This window comes from Mchenga conophoros, linkage group LG18, assembly GCF_057382185.1.
Source record: "Mchenga conophoros isolate Kocher_MC1m ecotype Shallow Benthic linkage group LG18, M_conophoros_male_GT1.1, whole genome shotgun sequence".
In the NCBI taxonomy this organism is placed as follows: Eukaryota; Metazoa; Chordata; class Actinopteri; order Cichliformes; family Cichlidae; genus Mchenga; species Mchenga conophoros.
This window is the reverse complement of record NC_140543.1, coordinates 25,480,268-25,500,745: the sequence shown is the minus strand read 5'-3', so window position 1 is coordinate 25,500,745 and position 20,478 is coordinate 25,480,268. Positions and strand designations below refer to the sequence as shown.

The window sequence follows — 20,478 nt, the reverse complement described above, 5'->3', positions numbered from 1 at the left end:
GCTTGTTTGGAAAAGTTGGCAGAAGACCTGCTCACTTTGACAGAACATGCCAGCCCAGCTCCATCTGAACAAACACAAGACTTGGGCAACAACGTCCTCTGAACAGATGAAGCCAAAGTGGAGATATTTTTCCACACGTTGAAAACCAAACGGCATACCAGCACAGAGACCGCCTACAAACTGTCAAGCACGGTGGTGGAGGGGTGATGATTTGGGCTTATTTTGTAGCTACAGGAGCACCTTACATCCACTGATGTGTCGACCATGAACTCCACCAAAGTATACTATAGTAAAACGTGGCCATCTCAGCAACAGCAAAAAAAACGGGTCACGCAGCAGTACAATGATTCCAAGCACAGCAGCAGATTTACAACAGAACGGCTGAAAAAGAAAACAATCAAGGTGTTGCAATGACCAAGTCAAAGTCCAGACCTCAACCTGACTAAACCTTCATGAACTGAAGCAATGTTGTAAAGACGAGTGGATGAAAATGGTTTTACAGAGAAGTACTGATGCTCCTATATACTGCAATAACTCTCAACACTGAGTCCATCTCAAAGAGCTGTCTACAAATGATTGTATCTCCCAATTCCAGTGTTTTCACTAGTTACAGTGCACTTTTATAGTACGGTTGTATTTACTACAAGTGGTTGACATAGTAATGTGGTAATGAATACATCGCGTAAAATAATTCATCATGGCTATCGCCATCAGGTTGTTTTAAAAACAACACAACAATGGGAATAAATTACTTAAATCACTTTTATTTTTCCTAGAAAACCAAAAAAAACCCCCCCAAAACAAAGAAACCGAACACAACAACATAACACCGGTGAATCAGATACATAATGAGACTTGTGTGAAGTTGTGGTGTTCACCTCTTAGGCTTATATGAATCAGACACTAGAGAGGGCTCTATCTGTAACCCATGTGTGACAGCGTGTGTGTGTGCGTCTTTTAATGGTGTAACAGTGTTCTAATGAGGGGAAAGACTTAACTACATGAGACAAAGATTACAACACTTCAACCCTGAGCCTTATTCAACATAAATACTCTACATCAGAACAGAAACAAATATGAGCAGACAAACACTGGAGTGGCCAACATACTGTAGAAAAGAGGTCTGTACTGCGTCTTGGAATGCAGGAAGTTTCCAACCCGTTGACTTGTCGCAGAGGCTTTCAAGGATTAAACGATGCAAGGGCATTATTTTCTATTTGAGTCAAGTGTCCACAAGAGCAGTGGTTGTTCCTGTTGCCGGAAATTCACACTGACAGCAGCCTGCGTCTTTCACATGTGTATAGTAAGTCTCGGTGACAGCTATTCATACTGAGAAATTCCAGCAAGGAAAGAAAAGTGTTAGATCCTCCGTTACCCTGTAATGGCTTCAAATCTCATGTCACTCTTGGGAGAACCACGGCGCTGATTTCCGTCATGATCTTTCTGGAACTTGGTCAGACGAGTGGGTAGTGGCAGGAGGGCAAAAAGAAAAAAGTGCTAGTTTCAATACTCCTTCCTTCTCGGGCGTGCACATACATCAAAGAGTCCTCTGGGACACAGTCTATCCATAATGCTGGACAGTTTCTCATACTGGGACGTGTGGATTTGTGACAACCGGGTTATGTCATATCCTCCTCTTCTGAGCAGTAATCCCGGCCCTGGATACGACACACGCGCAGAGTATTCAGGTATTAGCCAGATACAACTAGTTTTACAGTTATAACATTTTGTGTAAACCGACATGTATCGTGGTGGGGCAAATGTAAAATGCACAAGGGAAGTAGAAAAAACACCCAAAATCTCACAAACTGTATTTGTGAGATTTTGGGGAGACAATAACATGATGGACCAGCTGTGGAAATGACAGAACCCCTCACTTATATATGGGAAAATACCAAGGTGCCCACAGCTGGTGGCTCAGAGCTGTAGTGGTAAACACATTCACCTTACATGCAAAGATCGAGAAACACGTCCAGCCTTAGTGGTCGCAAGCTAATGCACTCCTAGGCCGGTCCCAGGGGCATCTGGTAACGTCTGTTCCAAATTAATATGCACATTCATCCAGTGTGGCAACCCCTTGAAATACAAGGGGGGCAGCAGAAAGCACCTCTGTTAGGATGAAATCTGATTTTAAAAAATAAATAAAATCTAATAAAGTGCTTTAAAGTCACACTTTTTTTCTTTTCACCATAAAACATCCAATTACTCTTTAGACATCAAGATGCTTTGACACTACGGTATTTTCAAAATAAAACCACGTAGTTTACATCTTAAGAGTCACTGCTTTTCAAAATAAAAGCTCCCAGTTAGTTATGGGTATTTACCAGCATGCTTTAAGGCAGGGATGTCCAACTCCAAGCCTCAAGGGCCAGTGTCCTGCAGGTTTTAGATGTGTCCTTGATCCAACACAGCTGATTTAAATGGCTAAATTACCTCCTGAACATGTCTTGAAGTTCTCCAGAGGCCTGGTGATGAACTAATCATGTGATTTAGGTGTGTTGACCCAGGGAGAGATCTAAAACCTGCAGGACACTGGTACTTGAAGCCTGGAGGTGGACACCTCTGCTTTAAGGTATAAAAAATGTGAAAGCCAATGCCTTTTAATTAGTTTTCTTGTTCTAGCTTTCTAGTGTTATGAGTATGAGCTGCTGTCTCCTCTCAGCTTTTTCAGCCAATTAAGTGTTTAGCAACAAGCAACAAAGTTTTGGAGTAACAACAATGCCACTGCAAATTCCCTAGAGTCTGACTCAGTCACCACAAAGTTATGCTTTCAGTCTGCAAAAAAATGACTAATGCACACAACTAATCGGTTCATTTGTGCATGTGTTGACAAGGAGGAATGCTAAATTATTTTGCAGCCCCACCGTGCAAAGATAACGCAGCATTTTGTTGAAATATTTGCAGCAAGGTCTCAGTCAAACATGAATGAAAGGAAATGACTTTTTTCAGCTTAAATGGAGTCAAGCAGCGGAAATTCAGGCACGCACTTAAAGAGGCCTCTTTACATTTTGGAAAATCTTACTGAAGCAGGCGTTTATGACGACTTTCAGCTACACATTAACAGTTATTTTGGTCTCTATGAGTTTTTCCAGCAGCAGGACAGTGGGATAATCTCAAAATAAACCACAGTTCTTTTGCAAAAGAGTGACGTAAATGTTCTCGTATAGGTTTTTAAAGTATTTTTGAGCTCTGTGGCACACAGTGGTATAATATTTCAGGATCTGGCAGCACAGCCAATATCCCTTTAAATAACCACAGTGGGAGAATAGAGTGGACGTGACAGATTGAGATTGTTTTGCAGTATCATTATCTCGTCTGCTGTGTCCTCACTTGCTACAGATTTGCAGCACCAATAGGATTAACTTCCATTATGTTATTTAACCTGTTTTTTTCCTTACAAAGACACAAAAACATAAATAGATCTCCAGTAAAGGTTTGTCATTCTTTACCTTTTCAATTTTTTCATCTAACATCCGGAAGAATTCTTGCTGACTTTCCGAGGAGTGGATGCTCCTGCGAGGAGGGAAGGAGACCAGGTTAGAGGCTGACAGCATGATAGCACAAACAAAACCATTAGTCAGTCACTTACAGAATTTTTCCATTTCCATTTGATCCTGTTTCATCTCCGTGCGGAGCTTTATCAAGGAGAGCACTTACTTCCTGCAGTATCAAACACACAGATAAATGATTGAGGACAGTGAACAACACCATCAAATGCTCACCTCTGCTCTTTTATAAAGAAGCCTGAAAAACACAGAAATGCAAAACTAAATCATTTTTGAATTATGGAGATCCCAGTGTGCTAAAATGTAAAAATGACTGACTCAACAATGAAATTATTATGCACTTAAAAGCAATAGAAGGAAACTGAAAATAAATGTTTGCTTTTGTTTTTGTTTGCATTTTTATTAATTTTATGCTATTGCTTTCAGATTTGTAACTTTCCTTTACCTACTATGGTAGCCCTGAAAGGTCAAACGCATTGACACTTAAGAAAACACCAGCAAACAGAATAAAGCGCCACCAATAACTAAATAAATATATTTCAATCCCCCAAAACATACCAGAAGTGTTCACCACTTCCACAGCTGGTCCATCTGTTCCCAGAAATACTTCCATTTTTTGTGATTTTTATCACTTGTTTAGCTTTTGCTGCAGTTTTGCTATTTCCATTGTGTTTTGTGTGCTTTGGAAGCATTTTTCTATTTGCAGATGTTTTCTTAAGTTGCTGTGCGCTTGACCTATGAGGGCCACTGTATTATACCTATTTATATATGCAGTTTTTCCTCTGTTGGCTAGATACAGTATCTCAGTTCTTGTGATCATCTGAGTGGTTAGTGTTGTGGGAACAAAGGATGACTGTAAAACTGGGTGAAAGGTTAACAAAGTGACACGTAGCCTTGTCATTTACATTATGGAGCAAAAATGCATAAAGAAAAACAGAAATAAATGTATTTTAGGAAAGCGAAAGAAAATGAAAAGGGTTACATAACTCAGAAATAAATGCATTTAAAATCATAAAAAGAATGGGAGTAATAAGGAAGTTAACATAAAAAGATAAATAGGGAGATTACTACAAAGGCAGAAGTAAATTTAAATTAAAATATCAGCTCATTCAGTTTAATGTTGATTTTCATTTATTTATTTTGTATTAAGAAATTTTCATAATGTCCATATCGCCTGTCAAATAATGAAAAAATGTAACAAAAAACACTTTCTATCCAAAAGTATCACTTTTATATAATCGGTGCCAAGTATATATGGAAGCTCCTCTGTCCTCCTGCATTATTGGGTTACAGTAGTTCCTCATTAACATGCAAATCGATGCTGCACGGTGCTCTAAAGCCTCAACTGAGTTCGTGTGATCCTGAGGTTCGCGTCACAACTTACCCCGAACAAACTGACTGTGTTTTTACAAGCCGCCATTAAATACTCCACTAAAGACAAAATAAAAAACACAGAGGACAAAAGAAAAACCACGCACCGTGCTTTCCTGGCCGTCCTCTCCCGCCTCTTCTCCGCTGATGTACTTGACTTTCTCCACTCCTTTCATCTTGTACTCATCTGTGACAGAGTGGGAGACAGAGGAGCACATCTCTGATTAATACGCGACAGCAGCAGCAGACAGCAGGCACGCAGAGGATGACCCACTCATGGCCGCTCCGATCACCACAATCCTCCGAGGTTAATAGTTCTCACAGTTCAGTACTTGGTAAAGTAATTATGTGGTTGAATTCTCACACTCTAGACTAAATCCTCTTTTAACAATGGCTGGCAAGCTGCAAACACACGAGCTGTTAGCCTGATTCTCCTCTCCATTTTCTGCCTCACACATGAGCAGTCCCCCTCTTCTCAACCTCTCCCACGCTGCACATTTGGAAAAGAAGAAATGAAAATATAGATATGGCACATAGACTGTTACTGTTCATCTATAGAAGCAATCACATTAATTCAGATGTAAGACGATAACCTGCGTGTTACAGGTTTCATACAGCTACCTGACTACAGGTTTGACTAACTTCTTTATTTAAATTTTTTAATTTAGACTGTTACAAAAACAGATGTGACATGTTTTGTACCTTTACTTATATATACCTTAATATAACCAATACACCTTTTATTAGGAAAAGCTGTACACCTGCTTCTTGATGTAATTACCCAATCAGCCGGATCGTGTGGCTGCAGTGTAATACATTAGCTCGTGCTGATGCAGATCACTTCACTTATTTCACAAACGCTGTATTTTTGTAAGTGCCAGATGGACTGGCTTGTATTTCTGAAACGGCTGATCTTCGAGGATTTTCAACACAAGTCTTTGTTTACCCAGCATGCTTTGGAAAATTAAAAACCCATCCAATGAGCAGCTGTCCTGCACTGCGCATCCTCCATGCGCTCCAGCTTTTAATCACTCTCCATTGATGAGAGTGATTAAAGGACAATGGCCAGACTGTGATTGAATGGCTACAGAATCTCAGATAACCAATATTTACTGTGAAAACTGCAGCAGGCACAGACACCATTACAGCTCTGTTTAATCTTGATTTCTGCTGAGTCTTCAGATTGGAGGGTCACAATTTGGTGTCAACAGCATGAATCAGTGGACCAGGCCTGCCTTGTGTAAAGGCTGCTGCTGGTGGGGTAATGAAGTGGAGAATGTTTTCTTGGCGTATTTTGAGCTCCTTAAAAACCCACTCAGCCATAGTTTGGATGCCACAGCCTATCCGGGTATTGTTGCTGGCCACGTTTGCAGTGCTATAACTGGGGGGGGGGGGGATTCAGCAGGAGCGATGTGATGTAATCATGTCTACATGGACGAGGAGCTCAGACGAGACCTCCTGTGGAACCCAGGTCAACAAAAACTGTTATTGAGGCGCATTTACATGCAAGTGATGTGATCTGCCAGAAAATGCTGAGGATTTTCTATGAGTCTGTTGTGGCCAGTGCGATCCTCTATGCTGTTGCATGCTGGGGGAGCAGGCTGAGGGTCGCAGATGCCAACAGACTTAATAAACTAATCCGTAAGGCCAGCAATGTTGTGGGGATGGAGCTGGACTCCCTCAAGGTGGTGTCGGAGAGGCGGATGCTGTCCAAGATAAAGACAATGTTGGATAACACCTCCCACCCACTCCATGACATGTTGGTCAGTCACAGGAGCTCGTTCAGTGAGAGACTGAGATTACCGAAAAGCACCACTGAACGACACAGGAAATCATTCCTGCCTGTGGCCATCTCCCTGTACAACGCATCCACTTAACACACTGGTTACTGCTACAACTACACATGTTTCTTTTCCAACTATTTATTTATGAGTGACTTATGTATGTATGTATGTATGTATATATATGTATATATTGTACTATTCTTAGTTAGTGTATTGTCTGTCTTGTCTTAATGTTGGTTTAAAATGGAGCACTGTAACAAAAAATAATTTCCCCCAGGGATCAATAAAGTATTCTGATTCTGATTCTGATGTAGATGCCTCTGTGACTGATTTTAACTGTGGCGTTCCTCAGGGCTCGGTCCTTAGCCCACGTCTTTTTTTAAAGGAACGCGCTTCCTCTCAGCCTGATCGTTCACAGTGACAGAGTCATTAACTCTGATATGCAAATGACACACAGGTCTATGTCTTCCTGCTGTACAATAACCCATCAGACTTAAAAATCTATTCATCTGCATTAATTATATCATATACTAGTTGTCTATGTTCTTTTTAAAGCTAACAATGGCAGCTTTGATGTGAAAAAAATCTGCTACCTACACATGCATTTGTTTTCTTGCATTAATTATTACAAGGCTCTTTACAGTGCCATCATTTAGCGCTCACTTCACTGACTCCAGATGAGGCAGAACGGTGTTGCTCAGATCGTAACAGGAAGCAAGAAATGGGAACACATCACTCTGGAGCTGGGCTGCCTTTTCAAAGTCATACTGACTTTAAAATTTTACTTATAACTTTTAAAGCTTTAAATGGCTTTGCTCCAAAGTACATCAGAAACATATTAACCACTTATGTGCCTGAGTGTTTACTTAGATCGGTGAATGCGGCTCTGCTGGTTATTCCAAGGCCTCAACTAATAAATAAAGAACAGAGGGCTGCTGCCAAGTGTGGAACAGTCTGCTGTCTGAGATGAGAATGGAAATGTCTTAATTTGCTTTAAAACCTCTTAAAATGTTTTAATTGAAAATGTTTAATAAATGTTGTTAGCCCCCTCTAGTATGTTCATATTAGCCTTGCCTTTTTATTTCATGTTTTTAACTAGTTCTCTGATTTTGTTTTAAACTTTTTATTTGAAGCACCTTGTGACATTGTTATATAAATGTGTTGTTGTTGTGGTTGTTAAGTTATTGTTACATTATTATTGTACCAAACTGCTGTTTGTCAGTGCCACATACTAAAGTTCAGAACACATTACAATACAAACACAAGACTCCCAGTCAGGTAAACATCCTGAATCTCAGAAAATGTGGCAAAGCTTCCTCATGCTTGCTGTGTCAATAAAGGATAAACTTAAAGGTAGTTCATCTTTATTTCTTTTAAGCATTTCATTAAAAAAAATTGTTACTATAATAACCCTTAATAGCATGTATTTTTCACATTTTACAGATCTGTTAGTAAAATGTTGTGGCACATTCGCTGACAGTCTTATTATTATTCCTAACAGACCTAAAGTCATCTTAGAAATTACAGTATTTTCAGAAAGTACCTGAACAGGTATGTGAGAAATATGAATGTAAAGGTAATTTTTGCATAGACAGACTCACCAGACAGGAGGTCTCCGTTGCTGTAGGCTTTATTTTGCTCCTCCTCACCGTTGGGCACGGCAGACACCTGCTTGGCCGAAGTGCAGCCCATCTCCTTCTTCTCCTCAGCTGCTCTTTACCTCAGCCCCGAGCATGACAGGCACACCTGGGGTAGCGGAGGACAGTTATGAGGAAGTGACGACCCATACTTAGATAAGGCGAAGGGATCACACAGGAGGGGGGAAACTGAAGATTTTGTCTCTGGGGATCACGATCAGTGCACAGGAAAGAAATGCAAACTAGCCTTAATGTCCCCGAACTCCAGCCATGAGAATCACTGTTTCCATAATCAATTAGTCATGAAGCGCCCCACCCTAGAATTAAAACACGCGGGCATCTTCAACTATTCTACCAGAGACAGTATAATGGATGGTTTCTCCTGGTTATGAATCACGCACACGTCGCTCTGGCAGCCACAGCGTGCGCACGGCGGTGCCAGCTGCACCGCAACAATAAGGCCATTCAGGGTGTTGGGATGCCACTGTGCCAAGCCGCCGGGTCATTTTTATTAGCGAATGGGGGCTTTCTGTGGCGCTCAGAGGATTAAAGCGACTGCGCACAAATGTTCCCATCCTCACCGTTACACCGGGCTATAGGAGCCACAGAAATATGGCTAACAGTCTGTTACACCTAATCACTTGATCGCACGCTAAGTGCTTTGCATTAGGCTCTGGAAAATACAAAGTGCTTCATCCCCTTATGTTATGAATGATCCTGCGGGGTCCAGCTGTAGGGGACTCAGCTGTTCCCGCACCCTAAACAAGCCTTCTTACGACTGGCTTTAATTTGCACATTTACACAGATAAAAATAAATAAATAAATACAATAAAAAAAATTAAAAAGCGACATCTCCTCGCGACACATTTAGTTGTAGACAAGCAAATAGAGAAGAACTGCTTTTAAAGCCGCAGAATAGCCACAATCTTCTCATCCAGGGGACTTATACAAATAGGGGGGGGGGGGGACCTACGATTCCACGGCCAACAGGAAAACGACCTCAGACAGATAAAATAAAAATAAAGCAAAAAATGAGATTGTAAGTGCTGCGCTCTCGGAGCTAGATTACCTCTCTGGTGTGTCCATGCTTCTCTGTTTTGTTTTGTTTTTAGTTCAGGGAGACTTCAGTCTAGACGGAGAAGCCAGCCAGACCGCATCTGCATGTCTGAGCCCAGCACACACGGGCATCAGCAGTGGAGGTGCAGGCGCTCCGTCTGCCAGCTGTCTACTGCACGCGCTGCTGGAGCTCGTGACCCCATACCCGCTCAGAGTGACCCAACAGCGCCTGCTCGGCAGGGGATACACCGGCGACTCAAAACACGGCTCATGCGGGCTTGTTTTTCAGGGGAAATACACACAAAGAAACCCAGTTAGCGTCCCAGGAACCACAGCATACCTCTACGCGACTGAAAAATGACGACTCCGGGTAGGGCGGTCTTGTGAATGTTGCCGGTTGCCAGTCGGACCTATTTCGCGGGCGCACCGTAAGCTTCCGTCCAACGCATTTAGCGTTTATCCTGCGTTATCGAACAGGCAAAAAAGACGTACAAAGTTATAAAGTTGACTCTCTCCAGTTGACAGCAGATCCCCGACCTCAAACACCATGGTTTTACTGACAATGGTTGCTCGTGTGGCAGACGGACTTCCGCTCGCTGCGTCTGTACAGGAGGATGAACAGGTATGAATGAAAGCTGAGCCCCTCGTATGGAGATACCTGCACATCAAACTGTTCTTTAAACAATAATAGTGTGCTTTTTTTTACACGCTTGGTGCTCTAGAAGATAATGTCGCGATTTTATTTCAGCTTTAGCTAAAGTTGTAATTATTGAGGAACACTGAGTGTATCGTATTTTATACAAACAACTGAAAGTTGAGTTGAACATAAGAGCAGTTTGTTCTGGTCCCAGTCGACAGAAAAATGTCTACAAAGTGCTAATGTCATGTCTTTTTAAATTTAACTGTGAAACCTGTTAGTTTAGATTTTAATGTGGTGGACTATTCTGTATGCAACTGTGGGGATCTGAACTTTAAAGTGATACTTTATTTAATAGCTGTATTTAAAAACCGAACATCAAATGCAGGAGGAAAAAAAGTGATTTAAGTAACTTTTAACGTGGCGTGGGAGTGCCAGACGGGGTGGTCTGAGGATTTTAAAAACCTGCTGATCTACTGAGATTTCTCCACACAACTATCTCTAGGTTTTAAAACAAGAAATTAAAAGAGAAACATAAAATATCCAGTGACTGTTAGAATGTCCAGACTGGTTCAAGCTGACGGTAAGGCAACAGTATAATTAATACAATCATGTTATGCAGAAGAGCGTCCCTGAACGTGCAACACGTCAAACTTTGAAGCAAAAAGGTTACAGCAGCAGAAGACCCCACTGGGTACCACTCCTGTCAGCCAAAAACAGCAAACCAAAGCAACAATATAAGATGGCATGGATTACGCAGTATAAAGTGCACAAATGCAAACTCTTTCTGTCTTTAGCGTGCTTTACTTAAGGAGAAAACGAAATCTCCACTCTATGGCAATAGACAACTTATGAACATTGGTGAAGCTGCAATACTGTGAACAAACATTCAGCAAGTTGTTGAATGTTTGGACGTGAGCACGTGTGAACATTGACTACAGCGACAGAACAGGACAATAACTAAATTCCTACATTCTCATGGATCCACATAAGTAATAGGGAGGAAAGGGACAAGGTCCAAACAGTAATTGAATATCCCTGAACTGTGAACCTGAATTGAGTCCCCTGATTACTGCAGAGAGCAGGCCGCATCACCAGTGGTTGTTAGGTTTAATTCTCTGTATCCAGCTACAGGCTTTTCTGTGGATGTGATTCTGTAATGAAACTACAGATCAATGAATGACCTTTTGAACATATTGTTTACACTGTGTGGGTAATATGCAATGACCAAACGACTAAAGTAATTAAATATGAATAAGAATGAGCTTAAGTCTGTTTTTATCTGTCTTTGTCAGTCAGAAAGAGATCTCCAGCAGTACCAGAGCCAGGCCAAGCAGCTGTGCCGTAAACTGGACGCTCAGAGTCCAGAACGCTGCACCCTCGAGGCTGGGGACATGAACTTTCAGTAAGATCACTCAGCATAGAACATTTTGTAGATAATTTTGGTGAGCTTTAACTTGAATCACAAAGGTCATAAAATCATTAATGGTTTGGCCTCATTTTCAGCCTTTTAATATCCCAGGGTGTGTGCTACCTGTCCCTCTGCGAGGCTTCTTTTCCCAGAAAGATGGCTTTTGCATACCTCGAAGACCTCAGCAATGAGTTTTATGACCAGTATGGAAGGAGAATACCCACAGTAACCAGGCCCTACTCTTTCATAGAGTTTGGTGAGACTGGTGTTAAAAATCCTTTAATACAGTACATTTGAAAAGTATTCACAGCTCTTTACTTGTTCCACATTTTTTCATGTTACAGCCTTATTCCAGAATAGATTAACTTTATTTTTCACCCCAGAATTCTTTACACAATACCCCACAATGGCAAAGTGAAAAAAGTCTGCAACAGAAATTTAAAGCAGCGACAATCTGTAGCGATGGTATTGGCCAGGTGATGCTTAGACATGATGCTTGGCATTCAGGCCAAAGAGTTCAATGTTTGTTTCACCAAACCAGAGAATTATGTTTCTCAAGGTTTGAAAGTCCTTCAGGTGCATTTTGGCAAACTCCAGGTGGGCTGTCATGTGCCTTTTACTGAGTGGCTTCCCTCTGGTCACTCTACCAATCTGTCCTGATTTCTGGAGTGCTGCAGAAATGGTTGTCCTTCTGGAAGATTCCCCCCTCCCCACAGAGCAATGCTGGAGCTTTGTCTATCTGTTTTTCTGCACCCTTCACAAGATCTGTACCTCGACACAATCCTGTCTTGGAGGTCTACAGACAACTCCTTGGAGTTGGGCATGGCTTGGTTTGTGTTCTTGCATGCACTGTCAAGTGTGGGACCTTATATAGAAAGATGTGTGCTTTTCCAAATCATATCCAATGACCTGACTTTACCACAGGTGAACTCCAATCAAGGTGTACAAACATCTAACAGATGGTCAGTGGAAACAGGATGCGCCTGAGCTCAAAATTGGGAGTCATTGCAAAGCCTGCAAATATTTATGTGTGTTATTTTTAGATTGTTTTATTTGTTACAAATTTTCAGGACTTTCAATCTTTTTTCACTTTGCTATTATGTCATTTTGAGGTGAAAATGAATTTAATCTATTTTGGAATAAGGCTGTAATGTGACAAAATTTAGAATAAGGGAAGTGCTGTGAATACTTTCTGGATGCATCGCAAACAAATAAGTGACACTACTCACTTTCTACAAAAAGAAAGAAAATTTTTATAGTATCCTACATGTTGTTCCAGACACCTACATCCAGAAAGTTAAGAAGTCATATGTGGACAGCAGAGCTCGGAGGACCTTGAGCAGTGTTAACACAGAGCTGCAGGACATCCAGAGAATTATGGTTGGAAATATTGAGGAGGTCCTGCAGAGAGGAGAAGCTCTTTCTGGTAAGTACTAAAAAAGAACTGGATGATATTCAGAAAATAATGGTGGCAAATATTGATGAAGTCCTGCAGACACTCTCTCTGTGGTAAGTGTAGCCAGTGTTGGTAACACATGCCATCAAATGGGAGATTCTGATCAAAATTACCAATCAGAACAAAATTAATGTTTCCTTCATCCTATTTGTTTCTCAGCTATCTGCACAAAAGCCAGCAATCTCTCCAACATGGCAGAAAAGTACCACAAGGATGCCAAATATCTCAACACTCGCTCCACCTATGCTAAGTTTGCGGCTGTGGCAGTGTTGTTTGTCACGCTCATCTTCTACGTGCGTTTCTGGTGGCTCTGATGTACGTCCAGACAAGGATTTCGACACGAAGCTGGAGTTTCTCCTCGAAGAGCACTTAAACTCATGTTACAGTCTGTTATTACCAGGGTGCCTTGAAACAGTCTTAAAGACTGTTTCAGTCTTACGGACCTGTGTTGAATGTAGACGTTCTTTCTGTGATTTACTCAGTCGTGGGTTATACAATAGAAGCTGAGCTGTAAGTCTTTATTGGGATGTTTAATGGGCTTTTGTGTGATAGAAAGGCTTTTATATATAGTAAATGTGCATACTGGAAACATTAAAGGGGACCCATCAGGCTCATTTATGGTTTCATATTTATAGCTTCAGAGCAGTTTTGCGTGAGTCAAAGATCAAATGAAGCTTCTTGATCTTACGCTGGGCCTCAATTAAATTTCATGCAAGCTTCACCTTTTTTAGCTGACTTTTTTCTCATTGGCTGCTGCTCATTAGCAGGTGGGTCTGTGCTCACAGGCAGAGCTGTGTGCCCGAGGTGACCAGATTAGAGATCTGCACTGTTATATATACAAGAGAAAACAAGCATGACAAGCATGACCTTTAAGAGCAGAAAGAGTTCGTGTTTCTACACACTGATGTTGGAGATTCTGTTAGCGTGTTAGCACTGATGAGAATCCATGTAAGCATGTGCAGGGGTTAGAGTCTTAAAACTGTGATCAAATGTGAATGTTTGTTTACAAAGTTTACACAAGCGTGAGAAAGTGTTATTAAAAATGTTAAATATTTATCAAGAAATCAATCTGCTTGACTTTTCTTTATATGACACAATTTATGTGAAAATCTTCAAGGCTTCAGTGCTGACGTGAAGTGAATAACACTGATTATCTCTTCATCGTGGCAGCTGTTAGTGGGTGGGGATATATTAGGGAGCTAGTGAACATTTTGTCCTCAAAGCTGGAAAAATGAGCAGGTGTGAGGTGTTCTCGGTCTGCAGTGGTTAGTATCTATCAAAAGTGATCCAAGGAAGGACCGGTGGTGAACCAGCGACAGGGTTACTGATGCACTTGTGGTCCAATCCAACAGATATGCTACTGTAGCTCAAATTACCCAAAAAGTTCATGCTGGTCCTGATAGAACCGTGTCTGAATACAAGGAGCATCACTTACCAGGGAACACCTGGCAGCATGATGCACAATGGGAGGAAGGCAAGCTGGTGGAGGCAGTGTGATGCTTTGGGCAATGCTCTGCTGGGAAACCTGTCATTCATGTGGATGTCACTTTGACACGTACTACCTTCTTAAGTAGAAGACCATGTGCACCCTTCATGTAAACAGCATTCCTTGATGGCTATGGCCTCTTTCAGCAGGATGATGCGCCCTGCCACAAAGCAGGAATTTGAGAAGCACAACAGTGAGTTTGACGTGTTGATTTGGCCTCCAAATTACCCAGATATCAATCCAACTGTGTCAGCCAGTGTGGTTGTGTTGGTCACTCTCATACGAACAACACGCCCGTGGTGATACTACGATCAGTTCGGGCAGGTTGTTCCATCTTCTTCACTCCCAATTCTGGAGGTAGTCTGATAAAATCCAGCTGTGCTTTTGTGATTAATTGTTGTGGTTGATTGATTTCTCTCTCCTCTGTTTAATTTTAAACAAGTTTTTGACAGATTCATAAACTGTACTTTCTTATTTTTAGGTCAGGTCATCTAATAAATTTCTTCAGAACTGTAAAGACTTTAACTGCTATTTCAATTGATCACATACAAGTTTGCAACTTGGTTTAAACAATTAACAAATTTCTAAAGTATTTGTGCTTTCTTGTTTTTAGTACAGAGCGTCTAATAAATTTGTTAATCCCTCTTTAGACAAACCAAGCAGCTCGTGTTTACACAAACTCAGAGCAAACAAGAAAAACAGAAAAAGCGAGTCGGACCAGCGAGGCTGAGCTGCTTTTTATGATTACTTTTATGAAAATCACTGAGCTCTGACTGTAAATGAAGAAAGACAACAAAGACTCTGTTCATTTTTAAACTGTATATAAAAGATATACAGCCAGCCACTGTGGCATAACCCTCTGGTTTCCTGTTCTTTAATTAGACTAAGTTGTAAGTTTGTGCCAACATAATATTAAGGCCTCGTTAATCGGTTGTAGAGACGTTTAAATATCCTATTTTTATTGCAGAAAATGTTTTTGATTAATATGCTTCATTAATTTGTTTGAATTTATAAATAGTCTCATCTACTGTTTATTTGCCTGCTGTGATAGCAACGTTGGTCTTTCACCTTCTGAGTCTGTATGTGTGCCAAAGTACTTAAAACGTCCTGATATACTTCCTGTTGCAGTAGCAGGATGTCATTAGTTATGAGTACTTTGGTATGTGTTTACAGTACTGTGCAAAACTCTCGAGACATTCCTCATTTGTATTTATTTTGCTTCCAAGGAACCAACTTTAAATTATATCTTTAGGCACTTTGTTACAGCTTCCTGTTGCAAAAAAATATAATGAATAAATGAATCAGTGAAAAATATCAAAGATTGTCAAGACTGACAAACATAAAATAGTATTTTTGCACCAACAAGGTGATTCCTAAAGAGCAATTAGTTAGAAACTTGGCCTCAGCATGGTGTACTGTGTGTTCTTAAGAAATGTGAGGAAACTGTAGATAGAGAGATAGAATTTAAACAATAAAAACTAACAATAATAACTGGTGCACAGTGTAACTTTTTTCTCTTCTCCGCTGCTGGGTGATGGACCACCATCGGTACAGGTGATAAACCAGTTGTATCACATACTTTGCACACTGCCTCTGACTGACAGCAGAGCTCACTGCAGGCAGACGAGCCATCCCTCGATTTCCATCGGACAGTCAATACGCTCTCCCGGCTGGATAATAAACTCCCCTAGCTGACGGCAGATCCTCAACTTAAAACACCATGATTTTGCTGACAATGATCACTCGTGTGGCAGATGGACTTCCGCTCGCTGCGTCTGTACAGGAGGATGAACAGGTATGAATGAAGGCTGAGGACCCCAGTATGAAGATACCTGCACACCAAACTCCTCTTAGAAAAGGATTTGTTTCTTACACTTGGTGCTCTAGGGGATGATCCATGAGTTTATTGCAGCTTCAGCTCAAGTTGTAATTTATTGAGCAGCACTAGGTGTAAGATGTTTTACAAATGAGAAGCGACTGAAAGTTGAGCTGAATATAAGATTTTCTGGTCCCAGAAAATCCTGCAAAAGTACTAATGTGATGGAATATGTGCTAATAACATGATGCGAAACTTAGGAGTCTATCTCTGCCTGTAACTGTGGGGATCATTTTATTACAAGAAATAATCAGATGCAATATTAACAAGGCTGGTTCAGATCACACCGTTACCTCTTTATAAAGTACCGCATTATCAGGTTTAATTATGCAAATAATCCAGATAGAGAGACTACCAGACTGTGATTTTCCAGTGAATGAGAGCAAATATTTTTGTAAATATTTTTGTAATTTCACACAAAAAGCTTTAAAAGGAAAAGCATGAAAAAGAAATGTATCTCAGTTTTCCTCCACACAGACATTTTGCAGGTTCCACGTGTGAACGACTCTCTGATGAGAATAATGTATACATGCTCTCATCAGATAGTGTATTATGTACATGTGTTCAACTGCTCATTAATGTAAATATCTAATCACCTAAACACATGACAGCAACTCAATGCACTCTATGCATTTAGACATGGTTAAGATGACAACCGAGCATCAGAATGAGGAAGGAAGGTGATTTAAGGGACTTTGAATGTTGAATGATTGTTGTTGTCAGACAGGCTGCTCTGAATATTGTAGGAACTGATTATTTGTTGGGATTTCCCCACACGGGAGAGGATTATAAAGAATGACCAGAGAAAGAGAAAAATAGCCAGTGAGCAGTATAATGATCAGACTGGCTCAAGCTGACAGGGAAGGCGACAGAAACTCAAATAACAGTTTTTCAAATTCATAGTATGAAATAAAGCATCTCTGAATGCACAAAACATCATATCTTGAAGCAGACAGGCTACAGGAGCAGAAGACCGCATTGGGTGCTGCTTCTGCCAGCTAAGAACAGGAAACTGAGGCTACAATTTACACAAAACTTTCCCAAAGTCATGCAACAGAAGATGAAAAATGTTGTCTGGTCTCATAAATCTTTGTTTCTGCAGCAACATTCAGATGGTAGGCTCAGAATTTAGCATAAAAAACATGCAGGCATAGATCTATCCTGCTTCGTGTCAGTGGTTTATTCTACTGGTGGTGGTGTAATGTTGAGAATATTGGCACAGCTGAGCATCGCCTATCCCCTACCCAACCCTGTGGCTTGTCATGTCTGTCATAATGTTGTGCTGTGGCCATTCATGTGCTTTTTTTTGTGCAGAGGAGTTTTTTTGTTTCCTGTTCTCGTGCTGTCCTACCATGGAAGCACAGCATGAGTGGAGGTCTCTTTTTTTCCTCTTGTACCCTCCCGTTGTTGTGTACATTTCAGTGTTCTTTTCTGTAACGCTACCGATCTCCGACTTGTAACCCCATGTGATGTCTGTGTTATGTGTGTAAGGTCGGGGAGGGGGGTCCCATTTTCACTGCACGGCAACCTGCTTGTGACAAATAAAGCTTGATTGATTCTGATTCGTTTAAACACCACCTGAGCATTGTTGCTAACTGCATCCACCCTTTTATTGGCACATTTACTGATGGCTGCTTCCAGCAGGATAACACACCATGTCCCCCAGCTCATTTCATATCAAACTGGTTTCTTGAACATGACATCAGATATTAATCCAATAGAGCAGCTTTGGGATGTGATACAACAGAAGAGTCACATAATGGTTGAGCAACCAACTGAGTTGCTGTCATGTCAACTTGGACCAAAATCTCTGAGGACAGTTTCCGGCACCTTCTGACGTTGCACCATAACGAATTAAAACAGTTTGAAAGGTAAAAGGATCCAACATGGTACTAGCAAGGTGTATAATAAAGTTTCTGAGTTTGTAGGCATTGCTTCTTGAATTTTATACTGTTTACACTGTGTGGGTACTTGGTGATGAATGCATAAATGACTAATCATTTTAACTTTAAGTGAGATAAGAATGAGCTCAAATCTGTTTTTATCTGCCTTTGTCAGTCAGAAAGGGACCTCCTGCTGTACCAGAGCCAGGCCAAGCAGCTGTGCCGTAAACTGGACGCTCAGAGTCCAGAACGTTGTACCCTTGATACCGGGGACAAGAACTTTCAGTAAGATCACACATTTTGTTGATAATTTTGGTGAGGTTTAACTTGAGTCAAATATAACTAATGGTTAGGCCTCGTTTCAGTTTTTTAATATCCCAGGGTGTGTGTTACATTATCCTCTGCGAGGCTTCTTTTCCCAAAACGATGGCTTTTGAATACCTCGAAGACCTCAGCAAAGAGTTTTATGTCCAGTATGGAAAAAAAGTACCCACAGTATCCAGGCCCTACTCTTTCATAGAGTTTGGTAAGACTGAAGTCCAACATCTTTTATCACACAGAGACATGGCGCTAATCCCTGTAAACAAATAAAATGAACATTTTTATAGCATCTTACATCTTGTTCCAGACACATATATCCAAAAAGTGAATAAGCCATCTGTGTCGATCAAACTCCGGAAGACCTTGGCAAGTACTAAAAAAGAGCTGGAAGATATTCAGAAAATAATGGCGGAAAATATTGCTGAAGTCATGCAGAGAGACCCTCTCTGTGGTAAGTGTAGCAGGCGTTGGTAACACATCCCATCAAATGGGAGGTGCTGATTCTATTCAGAATTATGTAGACAATTTGTTATTATTCCAATTTACAAATTACAATGTACATGTATTCAGAGATGTTCAGTTCATCCCAATGTTTCGATTTTATCCCCTCAGATATTGCCAAAAAAGTCAGCAACCTGAGCAGCTTTTCAAAAAGTTGTCGCAGCAACGCCAAAGATGTCAACACCTCCCCCGGCTATGCTAAGGCTGTAGCTGTGGCTGTGTTCATCACACTCATCATCTACATGCGTTTCTGGTGGCTCTGATAGACGCTGGGACAAGGACGTCTCCTCGACCGGCACCTAAACTAATCATACATTGTGTGCCATATACAGCCCACTTTGATGTGAAGTGAGCCGGACCACTGATAAACATATAAAGTTACAGAATAGTTTCCTTTTTAGCCAACTTGCTTCACATTGGCTTTCCCTCATAAACAGGTTGGTGGAGCTTCTGGCAGCATTTCAGCACTGATGGAGAGTCCATGTAAGCATGTCCAGATGTTAGAGTCTTAAAACTGTGATGTTTGTAATTAAAGTTTAAACAAGTGTGAGAAAGTGTTATTAAAAATGTTGAATATTTACCAAGAAATCAATCTGTTTGAGTTTTATATATGACAGTTTACGTGAACATCATGAAGGTTGCAGGCCCTTTCTATATACACACAAAGAGGGTAAAATAAGTATTGAACACCTCACTAATTTTCTAAGTAAATATATTTCTAGCGGATCTATTGCTATGAAATTCTCACCATGTGTTGTTCAGTTTCCCCACACAGGAAGCATCTTGAAGCTGTAATCACCAACGAAGGCTTTTGTACAAAGCATTCAATTATTTTCAGTATGTACAACACTTTTCCCCCTCTATCATTCCCATTACCACACATAATTTATGACCATCTGTGGTTTGATGTTCTTGTGTGGATTGGACAGGTTTTTACTGACATATGGTGGGAATTTCATGTCAGTAGCACCTTTAGAAATGTATTTACTTAGAAAATTGGTGACATGTTCAACACTTATTTTACACACTGTTTATACAGTGGTGTGGAAAAGTCTTTTATCCCATTCCTGGTTTTCTTTTTTGTATGTTTGTCATACTGAAATGTTTCAGATTGTCAAACAAATTTAAGTGTTAGACAAAGATAACACAAGCAAACACAAAATGCAGTTTCTAAATGAAGGTGGGGGGATTACCCTAAGAGCACAGCGACAACTCATACAAGAGATTACAAAAGACCACAAGAGACAGAACGACATCCAAAGAACTGCAGGCCTCACTTGTCTGAGTTCATAACTCAAGCATAAGAAAGAGACTGAGCAAAAATGGCATCCATGGCACAGTTGCAAGACGAAAACGAAGAACAGGAAACCAAACGAAAAGAAGCATCATGCCAACATTAAAATATGGCAGTAGTTGTGTGATGGTCTGCAGATTTTTTGCTGCCTCAGGACTGGAAGACTTGTGATAAATGGAACCATGACTTCCTTCTACCAAAACATCCTGAAGAAATATATCCAGCCATGTGTCCGTGACCTCAAGCTGAAGCACACTTG

At 40.8% G+C, this 20,478-nt stretch overlaps 3 protein-coding genes across 4 annotated transcripts; 2 read left to right on the top strand and 1 right to left on the bottom strand.

Moving 5' to 3' along the window:
- Window positions 1-610: 610 nt before the first annotated feature.
- Window positions 611-9,753, bottom strand: LOC146553913 (uncharacterized protein C1orf21 homolog). Of its 2 annotated transcripts, none has more exons than XM_085254609.1 (6): window positions 8,546-8,679; window positions 8,263-8,407; window positions 4,985-5,064; window positions 3,590-3,660; window positions 3,450-3,513; window positions 611-1,658 (listed from the first exon to the last, which is right to left on the bottom strand). In XM_085254609.1, exons 2-6 carry the CDS (start codon window positions 8,351-8,353, stop codon window positions 1,620-1,622), a joined length of 345 nt encoding a protein of 114 aa, XP_085110735.1. In that variant the 5' UTR covers window positions 8,354-8,407; window positions 8,546-8,679; the 3' UTR covers window positions 611-1,619. The 2 variants fall into 2 exon arrangements, with proteins under 2 accessions (XP_085110735.1, XP_085110734.1); XM_085254608.1 differs by lacking the exon at window positions 8,546-8,679 and adding an exon at window positions 9,368-9,753 and having other exon boundaries at window positions 616-1,658.
- Window positions 9,711-13,901, top strand: LOC146553912 (vesicle-trafficking protein SEC22b-like). Its single transcript, XM_085254606.1, has 5 exons — window positions 9,711-9,976; window positions 11,287-11,396; window positions 11,498-11,658; window positions 12,682-12,828; window positions 13,018-13,901. Exons 1-5 carry the CDS (start codon window positions 9,902-9,904, stop codon window positions 13,170-13,172), a joined length of 648 nt encoding a protein of 215 aa, XP_085110732.1. The 5' UTR covers window positions 9,711-9,901; the 3' UTR covers window positions 13,173-13,901.
- A 2,085-nt stretch (window positions 13,902-15,986) lies between these two features.
- Window positions 15,987-19,427, top strand: LOC146553911 (vesicle-trafficking protein SEC22b-B-like). The gene is made up of 5 exons (XM_085254055.1): window positions 15,987-16,139; window positions 18,279-18,388; window positions 18,469-18,629; window positions 18,732-18,875; window positions 19,037-19,427. Exons 1-5 carry the CDS (start codon window positions 16,065-16,067, stop codon window positions 19,186-19,188), a joined length of 642 nt encoding a protein of 213 aa, XP_085110181.1. The 5' UTR covers window positions 15,987-16,064; the 3' UTR covers window positions 19,189-19,427.
- The last annotated feature ends 1,051 nt before the right edge of the window (window positions 19,428-20,478 follow it).